At 46.2% G+C, this 15,115-nt stretch overlaps 1 protein-coding gene across 1 annotated transcript in view; it reads left to right on the plus strand.

Moving 5' to 3' along the window:
• The first annotated feature begins 602 nt into the window (after window positions 1-602).
• LOC139583244 (junctophilin-1-like) overlaps window positions 603-15,115 on the plus strand; it is a 102,339-nt gene continuing 87,826 nt past the window's right edge. The window contains exons 1-2 of the mRNA XM_071414097.1: window positions 603-685; window positions 834-1,350. Coding sequence (XP_071270198.1) covers window positions 972-1,350 — 379 coding nt within the window. The 5' untranslated portion in view covers window positions 603-685; window positions 834-971. The remainder of the gene's footprint in view (window positions 686-833; window positions 1,351-15,115) is intronic.

Raw genomic sequence — 15,115 nt, forward strand, 5'->3', positions numbered from 1 at the left:
AGTTTGACCTTATTATAGCCTATTTAAAACACGCCAGAAGCTTAGATGTTGTATTCATATATATATATAATTATTACAATTATAGGTTGACAGATTTAAGAAAATTACTTAAATACAACTGTCACAAAAATAGGCCTTCAACAGCAAAATGTACATGTTCTTTTCATTACGACATTTTGAGAGTTTTGCCTAAAAACAGCGATCTTACAGAGACTAGTTTTACAGTGACCGTATGATGGAATTAGAATACTGGTTTAATCGGATCTTTATGGATCACACAGGACATTTCATATTTTACCCCCTGTTCACTCACACCTCAAAAAGAGCCATTCTGTAGAGGAAACGCACACCTGTGTTAGGTAGTAGGCGCGAGCTTTTCAAACCGACCGCCTGCAGCGGCAGCAGCAGGTTGCGACGCGGTAGCGGCAGTGACTATCTGACGGTTGCTCTGCTATTTGAACTATGTGATTTACTGGCGAACAGCGGCACATAATACAGGGGGCTAGAGCGGGTACACCCTCATAATTAGCAGTGGGGGTGGCAGTGGGTAGGAGGTTCTACTGGCGTGACGTAGAAATTGGCCGTGTCTTTCTTGTTTGGAGACTCGATGCTTCTCTCTCTCCCTCTGATCAGTGGAGGGGGGAGACGAGCTATCACCCAGCGGCGGATACCGCGTGCGACTCCGGTAAATGACTCTTCCCCATTCACACCCCCACTACCCTAACCACATACACACTAACCACTTCCTCCATGCTTGTCTCTTTACATATCAATCGCACACTGCTTGTGATCACCACCACCATAATCATTGTTTCTGTTTATTTATTTTTTAGTTCTTGTGCAAAACAGAGACATCTCTGTTTTCTCCACCTCTCCGCTCCCTGCTGGATCCCTTCTGGGGGGATAATAACACGACACCATTGAGTCAGCCTACGGCCGTAGAGTTCTGCTCCATTTCTCGGCTGTTCTGAATGACGGGCGGACGGTTCGACTTCGATGATGGAGGAACATACTGCGGAGGGTGGGAGGACGGCAAAGCCCACGGACATGGCATCTGTACCGGGCCAAAAGGCCAGGGCGAGTACGCCGGCTCCTGGTCGCACGGCTTTGAGATAGTGGGGGTGTACACCTGGCCCAGCGGGAATATGTACCATGGCTACTGGTCCCAGGGGAAGCGGCATGGACTGGGAGTAGAAACCAAAGGGAAGTGGATTTACCGCGGTGAGTGGAGTCACGGCTTCAAGGGTCGCTATGGACTCCGACAGAGCCACAATACACCTGCGAGGTACGACGGGACGTGGAGTAACGGGCTACAGGACGGGTATGGGATTGAGACCTACGGCGACGGTGGTAAGATACCCGTTATAGCCTACTGTTATAGAGGATGGACATGTTGTTTTGGAAATTGCGTGTGTGTCTCTTTTAAAAAACGCGAACCAGTGGGATCTGTCTTGGCTATCTGTTGTGGTTTGGCGTGCGAAGAGGTTCATGCACACAGAGGCCAGATAATGGACATGTGACTATAGGGTTTTTGCAGATTTATTATAGGGATGTTATTATACCAATTCACATTCAGACTGATTGGGGATTTTGACTTTAGCTCTATTACGTGCACGTTAACATGCTCGCCTTGCATGTCCCATAAAATATTTTATTTAGTCCTGTAATAAATAGGTTCCCCATAATTATTTTGGATTGAATAACATCCTCATTGATTTATTTAAATATAAGCATCATTTCTAGGCTATCTGTGCTAGGTGTACAGGTATATGACTAAATCAATTATTACGTGAACGTCTTAATTAGGCATTGGGCCGCTACCAGGACAGCTTCAATGTGCCTTGGCATACATTCTACAAGTGTCTGGAACGCTATCGGACGGAACGCTACACCATTATTCCAAGATCCAAGATGGCGTAGCAGTCGGACGTGTCTTTGTTTTGTCCTGTCCCGTGTAAATAGTCTTTCGTATTTTTCGTATACATTTCGTATATATTTTAATTTCACTTTCCATCTAGGAACTGAATATACATTCCTACATTCCGCCTCACCCAATGTGGTACGGACCTGCTATTTTTTTTATACTTTAGAACCGTAACCCCAATCAGAAGCTAGCCAGATAACTAGCTACTAGCTAGTAGTCAGTTAGCCACTGCTGCGGTCTTCACCCTCAACTCGGACACAGCCAGCTTCAATACCGGGCCAATACCTGCCAGTCTGCAAGCGCGATATCAACCCAGAGCATATAGGACTGCTTTTTCTCTACCACATCACCGGATTCCTGACGCAAGCTCTGGACAATTACACCGTATCATCACAGCTAGCTAGCTGCAACCGAGTGGCTACTACTGGCTAACACCTCTGTCCCGAAGCAAGCACCAGTTAGCCTTGAGCTAGCCTCGAGCTAGGCCCATCTGCCGGCTAGCTGAAGAGGTCTACCAGCGAATTCTTGGGCTACAATACCAGCTACAAGCTAATTTAGCCATTTTTTTTTGCCGCTGCTAGTAGCTTTTTACCTTCTGCACAGACACCAGCCCTGTTATTAGCCTGGATATTACTCACCAATTTACCAGCATCGGACTGTCTCTCGACAACAACGCCGGATTCCTGCCGTAATCCCTGAGCCACTGCTTCTGATCCTCACAGCTAGCTTGCGGCTAGCGCAGCTAGCGCCACTGCCACGAAGCTAGCACCAGTTAGCAAACACAATTCTACAATTCACAACCTCTCTTTCGCCATCGCCATCTGGCTTGGATTCTCTGTCGACACGACCACGTCTGAGCAGACCCCCTCCGTCTGAGCAGACCACCCCCCGGGCTACTAACTTTAAACGCCGCGTGCTAGCTTAGTGGAGGCCTCCCTGCTCCATCTACGGCTGCCCCCTGGACACTATGATCACTTGGCTACATAGCTGATGCATGCTTGACTGTCCATTAATTCACGGTACTCCATTCTGTTTATTTGTGTTTTATCTGTCGGCTCTGTGCTTTAACTCAGGATCTGTGTGTAGTTAATCCGACCCTCTCTGCCTAGTCGTCACGCCATTTTTACCTGTTGTTGCTGTGTTAGACTAGCACCCTGTTATTGCTGCTGTTATCTTACCTGTTGTTTTAGCTAGCTCTCCCAATCAAGACCTGCAATCACTTTATGCCTTATTGTATGTCTCTCTCAAATATCAATATGCCTTGCATACTGTTGTTCAGGCTAGTTATCATTATCATTGTTTTGGTTTGCAATGGACCCTGTAGTTCCACTCTCCGTACCTCTGATACCTCCTTGGTCCCACCCCCCACACATGCGGTGACCTCACCCATTGAGACCAGCATGTCCAGAGATACAACCTCTCTTATCATCACCCAGTGCCTGGGCTTGCCTCCGCTGTACCCACGCCCCACCATACCCCTGTCTGCACATTATGCCCAGAATCTATTCTACCACGCCCATAAATCTGCTCCTTTTATTCTTTGTCCCCAACGCTCTAGGCGACCAGTTTTGATAGCCTTTAGCCGCACCCTCATCCTACTACTCCTCTGTTCCTCGGGTGATGTGGAGGTAAACCCAGGCCCTGCATGTCCCCAGTCACCCTCATTTGTTGACTTCTGTGATCGAAAAAGCCTTGGCCTCATGCATGTCAACATCAGAAGCCTCCTCCCTAAGTTTGCCTTACTCACCGCTTTAGCACACTCTGCCAACCCTGATGTCCTTGCCGTGTCCGAATCCTGGCTTAGGAAGGCCACCAAAAATTCTGAGATTTCCATACCCAACTATAACACTTTCCGTCAAGATAGAACTGCCAAAGGGGGAGGAGTTGCAATCTACTGCAGAGATAGCCTGCAAAGTTCTGTCATACTTTCCAGGTCTATGCCTAAACAGTTCGAACTTCTAATTTTAAAAATGAATCTCTCCAGAAATAAGTCTCTCACTGTTGCCGCCTGCTACCGACCCCCCTCAGCTCCCAGCTGTGCCCTGGACACCATCTGTGAATTGATCGCTCCCCATCTAGCTTCAGAGTTTGTTCTGTTAGGTGACCTAAACTGGGATATGCTTAACACCCCGGCAGTCCTACAATCCAAGCTTGATGCCCTCAATCTCACACAAATCATCAAGGAACCCACCAGGTACAACCCTAAATCCGTAAACATGGGCACCCTAATAGACATTATCCTGACCAACCTGCCCTCCAAATACACCTCTGCTGTCTTCAATCAAGATCTCAGCGATCACTGCCTCATTGCCTGTATCCGCCACGGGTCCGCGGTCAAACGACCACCCCTCATCACTGTCAAACGCTCCCTAAAACACTTCTGCGAGCAGGCCTTTCTAATCGACCTGGCCCGGGTACCCTGGAAGGATATTGACCTCATCCCGTCAGTTGAGGATGCCTGGTCATTCTTTAAATGTTACTTCCTCACCATATTAGACAAGCATGCTCCGTTCAAAAAATGCAGAACCAAGAACAGATATAGCCCTTGGTTCACTCCAGACCTGACTGCCCTCGACCAGCACAAAAACATCCTGTGGCGAACTGCAATAGCATCGAAGAGCCCCCGCGATATGCAACTGTTCAGGGAAGTCAGGAACCAATACACGCAGTCAGTCAGGAAAGCAAAGGCCAGCTTTTTCAAGCAGAAATTTGCATCCTGTAGCTCTAACTCCAAAAAGTTCTGGGATACTGTAAAGTCCATGGAGAACAAGAGCACCTCCTCCCAGCTGCCCACTGCACTGAGGCTAGGTAACACGGTCACCACCGATAAATCCGTGATAATCGAAGACTTCAACAAGCATTTCTCAATGGCTGGCCATGCCTTCCTCCTGGCGACTCCAACCTTGGCCAACAGCCCCGCCCCCCCCGCTGCTACTCGCCCAAGCCTCCCCAGCTTCTCCTTTACCCAAATCCAGATAGCAGATGTTCTGAAAGAGCTGGAAAACCTGGACCCATACAAATCAGCTGGGCTTGACAATCTGGACCCCCTATTTCTGAAACTGTCCGCCGCCATTGTCGCACCCCCTATCACCAGCCTGTTCAACCTCTCCTTCGTATCATCTGAGATCCCCAAGGATTGGAAAGCTGCCGCGGTCATCCCCCTCTTCAAAGGGGGAGACACCCTGGACCCAAACTGTTACAGACCTATATCCATCCTGCCCTGCCTATCTAAGGTCTTCGAAAGCCAAGTCAACAAACAGATCACTGACCATCTCGAATCCCACCGTACCTTCTCCGCTGTGCAATCCGGTTTCCGAGCCGGTCATGGGTGCACCTCAGCCACGCTCAAGGTACTAAACGATATCATAACCGCCATCGATAAAAGACATTACTGTGCAGCCGTCTTCATCGACCTGGCCAAGGCTTTCGACTCTGTCAATCACCATATTCTTATCGGCAGACTCAGTAGCCTCGGTTTTTCTAATGACTGCCTTGCCTGGTTCACCAACTACTTTGCAGACAGAGTTCAGTGTGTCAAATCGGAGGGCATGTTGTCCGGTCCTCTGGCAGTCTCTATGGGGGTACCACAGGGTTCAATTCTCGGGCCGACTCTTTTCTCTGTATACATCAATGATGTTGCTCTTGCTGCGGGCGATTCCCTGATCCACCTCTACGCAGACGACACCATTCTATATACTTCCGGCCCTTCCTTGGACACTGTGCTATCTAACCTCCAAACGAGCTTCAATGCCATACAACACTCCTTCCGTGGCCTCCAACTGCTCTTAAACGCTAGTAAAACCAAATGCATGCTTTTCAACCGTTCGCTGCCTGCACCCGCACGCCCGACTAGCATCACCACCCTGGACGGTTCCGACCTAGAATATGTGGACATCTATAAGTACCTAGGTGTCTGGCTAGACTGCAAACTCTCCTTCCAGACTCATATCAAACATCTCCAATCCAAAATCAAAGCAAGAATCGGCTTTCTATTCCGCAACAAAGCCTCCTTCACTCACGCCGCCAAACTTACCCTAGTAAAACTGACTATCCTACCGATCCTCGACTTCGGCGATGTCATCTACAAAATAGCTTCCAATACTCTACTCAGCAAACTGGATGCAGTTTATCACAGTGCCATTCGTTTTGTTACTAAAGCACCTTATACGACCCACCACTGCGACCTGTATGCCCTAGTCGGCTGGCCCTCGCTACATGTTCGTCGTCAGACCCACTGGCTCCAGGTCATCTACAAGGCTATGCTAGGTAAAGTGCCGCCTTATCTCAGTTCACTGGTCACGATGGCTACACCCACCCGCAACACGCGCTCCAGCAGGTGTATCTCACTGATCATCCCTAAAGCCAAAACCTCATTTGGACGCCTTTCCTTCCAGTTCTCTGCTGCCTGCGACTGGAACGAATTGCAAAAATCTCTGAAGTTGGAGACTTTTATCTCCCTCAACAACTTTAAAAATCTGCTATCCGAGCAGCTAACCGATCGCTGCAGCTGTACATAGTCCATCTGTAAACTACCCACCCAATTTACCTACCTCACCCCCATACTGCTTTTATTTATTTACTTTTCTGCTCTTTTGCACACCAGTATCTCTTCTTGCACATGATCATCTGATGATTTATCACTCCAGTGTTAATCTGCTAAATTGTAATTATTCGATTTATTGCCTACCTCATGCCTTTTGCACACATTGTATATAGATTCTCTTTTTTTTCTACCATGTTATTGACTTGTTTATTGTTTACTCCATGTGTAACTCTGTGTTGTCTGTTCACACTGCTATGCTTTATCTTGGCCAGGTCGCAGTTGCAAATGAGAACTTGTTCTCAACTAGCCTACCTGGTTAAATAAAGGTGAAATAAAAAAAAAATAAAAAAAATATTCAACCTGATCTCAGAACATTTTATATGTTTCTCTATGCAAATTCGAGACACTCCATGTAGTATGATATGTTGCGTTTTGTATGGTATGTATTCATTTGTGGATGTCCATCACCCATTTTGGTACAATATATTACGAATTTGCAAAACTTAAAATATGTTATGAATTTGCAAAACATATATGTTATGAATTCTACCTAGGTGGCTAACATTAGCTAACTGGCTAATGTTAGCTAGGCTAGCAGTTAGGGTTAAGTTTAGGAGTTAGGTTAATGGGTTAAGGTTAGGGATTGGGTTAGCTAACATGCTAAGTAGTTGCTAATTAGCTAAAATGCTAAAGTTGTCAGTAACCCTCTATCTTATGTAACCATACCAAAGGTAACATATCATACTAATTAGTGTCCCGGATTTACTTTACTATGTTACGTCTAGCCTATGAGACCAGGCTGTTCCACGATAAATTCCATCGTTTGGTGTTTTTGTTGATGTCGGTGGAAAACGGCGCTGCTCCAGAATCTCCCATAAGTGTTCAATCGAGTTGAGATCTGGTGACTGAGACACAACCACAACCACACACACACCCTTTAAACCCCCTATTCTCTTTTGAGACCCTCTTTCAAAGTCACTGAGATCTCTTCTTCTAATTGGAACTGGGCATCCTGTGATTTATACGAGGTTCATACAGAAATGGTTTGTCGAAAATGGTGTGGAAGAACATGACTGGCCTGCACAGAGCAATGACCTCAACCTCATCGAACACTTTTGGGATTAATTGGAACGCCGACTGCGAGCCAGGCCTAATCGTCCAACATCAGTGTCCGACCTCACTTATGCTCTTGTGGCTGAATGGAAGCAAGTCCCCACAGCAAATGTTCCAACATCTAGTGGAAAGCCTTCCCAGAAGAGTGGAGGCTGTTATAGCAGCAATGTTCCAACATCTAGTGGAAAGCCTTCCCAGAAGAGTGGAGGCTGTTATAGCAGCAATGTTCCAACATCTAGTAGAAAGCCTTCTCAGAGGAGTGGAGGCTGTTATAGCAGCAAAAGGGGGGACCAACTCCATATTAATGCCCATGATTTTGGAATGAGATGTTCGTCGAGCAGGTGTCCACATACTTTTGGTGTATATATTTACATTATTTTGCTAAATTATTTCCACGGCTATGGGTGAGGGTGAGGGTTAAGGTTGGGTTAAGAGGTATGTATTTATGTACAGTGGGGAGAACAAGTATTTGATACACTGACGATTTTGAAGGTTTTCCTACTTACAAAGCATGTAGAGGTCTGTCATTTTTATCATAGGTACACTTCAACTGTGAGAGACGGAATCTAAAACAAAAATCCAGAAAATCACATTGTATGATTTTTAAGTAATTAATTTGCATTTTATTGCATGACATAAGTATTTGATCACCTACCAACCAGTAAGAATTCCGGCTCTCACAGACCTCTTAGTTTTTCTTTAAGAAGCCCTCCTGTTCTCCACTCATTACCTGTATTAACTGCACCTGTTTGAACTCGTTACCTGTATAAAAGACACCTGTCCACACACTCAATCAAACAGACCCCAACCTCTCCACAATGGCCAAGACCAGAGAGCTGTGTAAGGACATCAGGGATAAAATTGTAGACCTGCACAAGGCTGGGATGGGCTACGGGACAATAGGCAAGCAGCTTGGTGAGAAGGCAACAACTGTTGGCGCAATTATTAGAAAATGGAAGAAGTTCAAGATGACGGTCAATCACCCTCGGTCTGGGGCTCCATGCAAGATCCTACCTCGTGGGGCATCAATGATCATGAGGAAGGTGAGGGATCAGCCCAGAACTACACGGCAGAACCTGGTCAATGACCTGAAGAGAGCTGGGACCACAGTCTCAAAGAAAACCATTAGTAACACACTACGCCGTCATGGATTAAAATCCTGCAGTGCACGCAAGGTCCCCCTGCTCAAGCCAGCGCATGTCCAGGCCCGTCTGAAGTTTGCCAATGACCATCTGGATGATCCAGAGGAGGAATGGGAGAAGGTCATGTGGTCTGATGAGACAAAAATAGAGCTTTTTGGTCTAAACTCCACTCGCCGTGTTTGGAGGAAGAAGAAGGATGAGTACAACCCCAAGAACACCATCCCAACCATGAAGCATGGAGGTGGAAACATCATTCTTTGGGGATGCTTTTCTGCAAAGGGGACAGGACGACTGCACCGTATTGAGGGGAGGATGGATGGGGCCATGTATCGCGAGATCTTGGCCAACAACCTCCTTCCCTCAGTAAGAGCATTGAAGATGGGTCGTGGCTGGGTCTTCCAGCATGACAACGACCCGAAACACACAGCCAGGGCAACTAAGGAGTTGCTCCGTAAGAAGCATCTCAAGGTCCTGGAGTGGCCTAGCCAGTCTCCAGACCTGAACCCAATAGAAAATCTTTGGAAGGAGCTGAAAGTCCGTATTGCCCAGCGACATCCCCGAAACCTGAAGGATCTGGAGAAGGTCTGTATGGAGGAGTGGGCCAAAATCCCTGCTGCAGTGTGTGCAAACCTGGTCAAGAACTACAGGAAACGTATGATCTCTGTAATTGCAAACAAAGGTTTCTGTACCAAATATTAAGTTCTGCTTTTCTGATGTATCAAATACTTATGTCCTGCAATAAAATGCAAATTAATTACTTAAAAATCATACAATGTGATTTTCTGGATTTTTGTTTTAGATTCCGTCTCTCACAGTTGAAGTGTACCTATGATAAAAAATGACAGACCTCTACATGCTTTGTAAGTAGGAAAACCTGCAAAATCGGCAGTGTATCAAATACTTGTTCTCCCCACTGTATGTAGGGTGAGCGCTGGGGTGAGGGTTGCGTTAAGAGGTATGTATGTAGGGTTAGGGTTTGGGTGAGCGTTGGAGTGAGATTGGGGTGAGGGTTGGGATGAGAGTGAGCGTTGAGGTGAGCGTTGGTTTAAGAGGTATTTATTAGGGCTGCACAATTTGGACCAAAAATCGAATAAATAACTTAAAGCAAAAACATTTTTTTTTCAAAACTTGGTAATTCCCTCAGACGTGGTTAAAACAAATGTAGAGAACACGTGATGGTCTTTACCACGTTTGGTACATTATCAGTTTGCACACATTTTGCTCCTCATTCACGCCCCCAGGCGGCGAAGCTTCTCTCAAACCCCAGCGACATGTTTCCTCTCTGTGGTCTCTGGGGGAGTAGCCTATGATGTTTGCAAGCACTGACCTTTCAGTTGAAAATACTCATCTATAAAGTGTACTGTCATACTGATGTAGGTCTTGTTTGTTCTACCGGAACAAAGGTCTGCTGTAGTCGCGTAATAATCAATACGTGTGAGTTCTGTTTCAACTCTTCCCTTATTTTTCTTATACAGTGTTGGGATGGCGACTTGGGCAAAATACTGTATGAACCAGATATAATTTATATCTTCTGTCCAGCTTGTTTCTCATCTTCTTGAAGCTCTCTTTACTGACAGTATAAATAGGAGTCTTCGGCTAGGTGATAGCTAGCTGATAGGTAGGTGATAGGTAGGTGATAGCTAGCTGATAGGTAGGTGATAGCTAGCTGATAGGTAGGTGATAGGTAGCTGATAGGTAGGTGATAGGTAGGTGATAGCTAGCTGATAGGTAGGTGATAGCTAGCTGATAGCTAGGTGATAGGTAGGTGATAGCTAGCTGATAGGTAGGTGATAGCTAGCTGATAGCTAGGTGATAGCTAGCTGATAGCTAGATGATAGCTAGGTGATAGCTAGGAGATAGCTAGATGATAGCTAGGTGATAGCGATGTGATAGGTAGGTGATAGCTAGCTGATAGGTAGGTGATAGGTAGCTGATAGCTAGATGATAGCTAGGTGATAGCTAGGAGATAGCTAGCTGATAGCTCGACGATAGCTAGGTGATAGCTAGATGATAGCGATGTGATAGCTAGGTGATAGCTAGCTGATAGGTAGGTGATAGCTAGCTGATAGCTAGATGATAGCTAGGTGATAGCTAGGAGATAGCTAGCTGATAGCTCGACGATAGCTAGGTGATAGCTAGATGATAGCGATGTGATAGCTAGGTGATAGCTAGCTGATAGCCTTGGTGAAGTCTGTGTGTCTGCGAGATTTTTTATTTTTATATGGTGTTACACTTGAAAACGCATCGGCAAAGCGCATCGGGCGCTTTTTCCACCAAACAATCGTTGTAAAGTAGGGGATGGTTCCTCTTCAAATTATTGAATAAATGTGTCGTGTTGCCTCTTGTTGTCGACACAACTCTGAGGCCCTTTTTTACACAACACTCGGTTTGCCTGTAGCTGAAATACTGTCGTACCACTGAAGACGTACTGAAATACTGCCGTACCACTGAAGACGTACTGAAATACTGCCACACCATTGAAGACGAGCTGAAATACTGCCGTACCACTGAAGACGTGCTGTAATACTGCCGTACCACTGAAGACGAGCTGAAATACTGCCGTACCACTGAAGACGTGCTGAAATACTGCCACACCATTGAAGACGAGCTGAAATACTGCCGTACCACTGAAGACGTGCTGTAATACTGCCGTACCACTGAAGACGAGCTGAAATACTGCCGTACCACTGAAGACGTGCTGTAATACTGTCGTGCCACTGAAGATGTGCTGAAATACTGCCGTACCACTGAAGACGTACTGTAATACTGCCGTACCACTGAAGACGTGCTGAAATACTGCCGTACCACTGAAGATGAGCTGAAATACTGCCGTACCACTGAAGATGTGCTGAAATACTGCCGTACCACTGAAGATGTGCTGAAATACTGCCGTACCACTGAAGATGTGCTGAAATACTGCCGTACCACTGAAGACGTACTGTAATACTGCCGTACCACTGAAGACGTGCTGAAATACTGCCGTACCACTGAAGATGAGCTGAAATACTGCCATAGCACTGAAGATGTACTGAAATACTGCCATACCACTGAAGACGTGCTGAAATACTGCCACAACACTGAAGACGTGCTGAAATACTGCCATACCACTGAAGACGTGCTGAAATACTGCCACAACACTGAAGACGTGCTGAAATACTGCCATACCACTGAAGATGAGGTGAAATACTGCCATACCACTGAAAATGTGCTGAAATACTGCCGTACCACTGAAGACATGCTGAAATACTGCCATACCACTGAAGATGAGCTGAAATACTGCCATACCACTGAAGACTTGCTGAAATACTGCCGTACCACTGAATACGTACTGAAATACTGCCATACCACTGAAGATGAGGTGAAATACTGCCGTCCCACTGAATACGTACTGAAATACTGCCGTACCACTGAAGACGTGCTGAAATACTGCCGTACCACTGAAGATGATGTGAAATACTGCCGTCCCACTGAAGATGAGGTGAAATACTGCCATGCCACTGAAGATGTGCTGAAATACTGCCATACCACTGAAGACGGACTGAAATACTGCCGTACCACTGAAGACGTACTGAAATACTGCCGTACCACTGAAGACGTACTGAAATACTGCCGTACCACTGAAGACGTGCTGAAATACTGCCGTACCACTGAAGACGTACTGAAATACTGCCGTACCACTGAAGATGAGGTGAAATACTGCCATACCACTGAAGATGAGCTGAAATACTGCCATGCCACTGAAGATGTGCTGAAATACTGCCATGCCACTGAAGACGTACTGAAATACTGCCGTACCACTGAAGACGTACTGAAATACTGCCGTACCACTGAAGACGTACTGAAATACTGCCGTACCACTGAAGACGTACTGAAATACTGCCGTACCACTGAAGACGTACTGAAATACTGTCGTACCACTGAAGACGTACTGAAATACTGCCGTACCACTGAAGACGTACTGAAATACTGCCACACCATTGAAGACGAGCTGAAATACTGCCGTACCACTGAAGACGTGCTGTAATACTGCCGTACCACTGAAGACGAGCTGAAATACTGCCGTACCACTGAAGACGAGCTGAAATACTGCCGTACCACTGAAGACGTGCTGTAATACTGCCGTGCCACTGAAGATGTGCTGAAATACTGCCGTACCACTGAAGACGTACTGTAATACTGCCGTACCACTGAAGACGTGCTGAAATACTGCCGTACCACTGAAGATGAGCTGAAATACTGCCGTACCACTGAAGATGTGCTGAAATACTGCCGTACCACTGAAGATGTGCTGAAATACTGCCGTACCACTGAAGATGTAATGAAATACTGCCGTACCACTGAAGACGTACTGTAATACTGCCGTACCACTGAAGACGTGCTGAAATACTGCCGTACCACTGAAGACGAGCTGAAATACTGCCATACCACTGAAGATGTACTGAAATACTGCCATACCACTGAAGACGTGCTGAAATACTGCCACAACACTGAACACGTGCTGAAATACTGCCATACCACTGAAGACGTGCTGGAATACTGCCACAACACTGAAGACGTGCTGAAATACTGCCATACCACTGAAGATGAGGTGAAATACTGCCATACCACTGAAGATGTGCTGAAATACTGCCGTACCACTGAAGATGTGCTGAAATACTGCCGTACCACTGAAGACATGCTGAAATACTGCCATACCACTGAAGATGAGCTGAAATACTGCCATACCACTGAAGACTTGCTGAATACTGCCGTACCACTGAATACGTACTGAAATACTGCCATACCACTGAAGATGAGGTGAAATACTGCCGTCCCACTGAATACGTACTGAAATACTGCCGTACCACTGAAGACGTGCTGAAATACTGCCGTACCACTGAAGATGATGTGAAATACTGCCGTCCCACTGAAGATGAGGTGAAATACTGCCATGCCACTGAAGATGTGCTGAAATACTGCCATACCACTGAAGATGAGGTGAAATACTGCCATACCACTGAAGACGTACTGAAATACTGCCGTACCACTGAAGACGTACTAAAATACTGCCGTACCACTGAAGATGTGCTGAAATACTGCCGTACCACTGAAGACGTACTGAAATACTGCCGTACCACTGAAGACGTACTGAAATACTGCCGTACCACTGAAGACGTACTGAAATACTGCTGTACCACTGAAGACGTACTGAAATACTGCCGTACCACTGAAGATGAGGTGAAATACTGCCGTACCACTGAAGATGAGGTGAAATACTGCCGTACCACTGAAGATGAGCTGAAATACTGCCGTACCACTGAAGACGTACTGAAATACTGCCATACCACTGAAGATGAGGTGAAATACTGCCGTACCACTGAAGACGTGCTGAAATACTGCCATACCACTGAAGATGAGGTGAAATACTGCCATACCACTGAAGATGAGCTGAAATACTGCCATACCACTGAAGATGAGCTGAAATACTGTCATACCACTGAAGATGTGCTGAAATACTGCCGTACCACTGAAGATGAGGTGAAATACTACCGTACCACTGAAGATGAGGTGAAATACTGCCGTACCACTGAAGATGAGCTGAAATACTGCCATACCACTGAAGATGAGCTGAAATACTGCCATACCACTGAAGATGAGCTGAAATACTGCCATACCACTGAAGATGAGGTGAAATACTGCCGTACCACTGAAGATGAGGTGAAATACTGCCATACCACTGAAGATGAGGTGAAATACTGCCGTACCACTGAAGATGAGGTGAAATACTGCCGTACCACTGAAGATGAGGTGAAATACTGCCATACCACTGAAGATGTGCTGAAATACTGCCATACCACTGAAGATGAGGTGAAATACTGCCGTACCACTGAAGATGAGGTGAAATACTGCCATACCACTGAAGATGAGGTGAAATACTGCCATACCACTGAAGACGTGCTGAAATACTGCCGTACCACTGAAGACGTACTGAAATACTGCCGTACCACTGAAGACGTACTGAAATACTGCCGTACCACTGAAGACGTACTGAAATACTGCCGTACCACTGAAGACGTACTGAAATACTGCCGTACCACTGAAGACGTACTGAAATACTGCCGTACCACTGAAGATGAGGTGAAATACTGCCGTACCACTGAAAATGAGGTGAAATACTGCCGTACCACTGAAGATGAGGTGAAATACTGCCGTACCACTGAAGATGAGCTGAAATACTGCCGTACCACTGAAGACGTACTGAAATACTGCCATACCACTGAAGATGAGCTGAAATACTGCCATACCACTGAAGATGAGCTGAAATACTGCCATACCACTGAAGATGTGCTGAAATACTGCCGTACCACTGAAGATGAGGTGAAATACTACCGTACCACTGAAGATGAGGTGAAA

Source organism: Salvelinus alpinus, chromosome 8 (assembly GCF_045679555.1).
Source record: "Salvelinus alpinus chromosome 8, SLU_Salpinus.1, whole genome shotgun sequence".
In the NCBI taxonomy this organism is placed as follows: domain Eukaryota; kingdom Metazoa; phylum Chordata; class Actinopteri; order Salmoniformes; family Salmonidae; genus Salvelinus; species Salvelinus alpinus.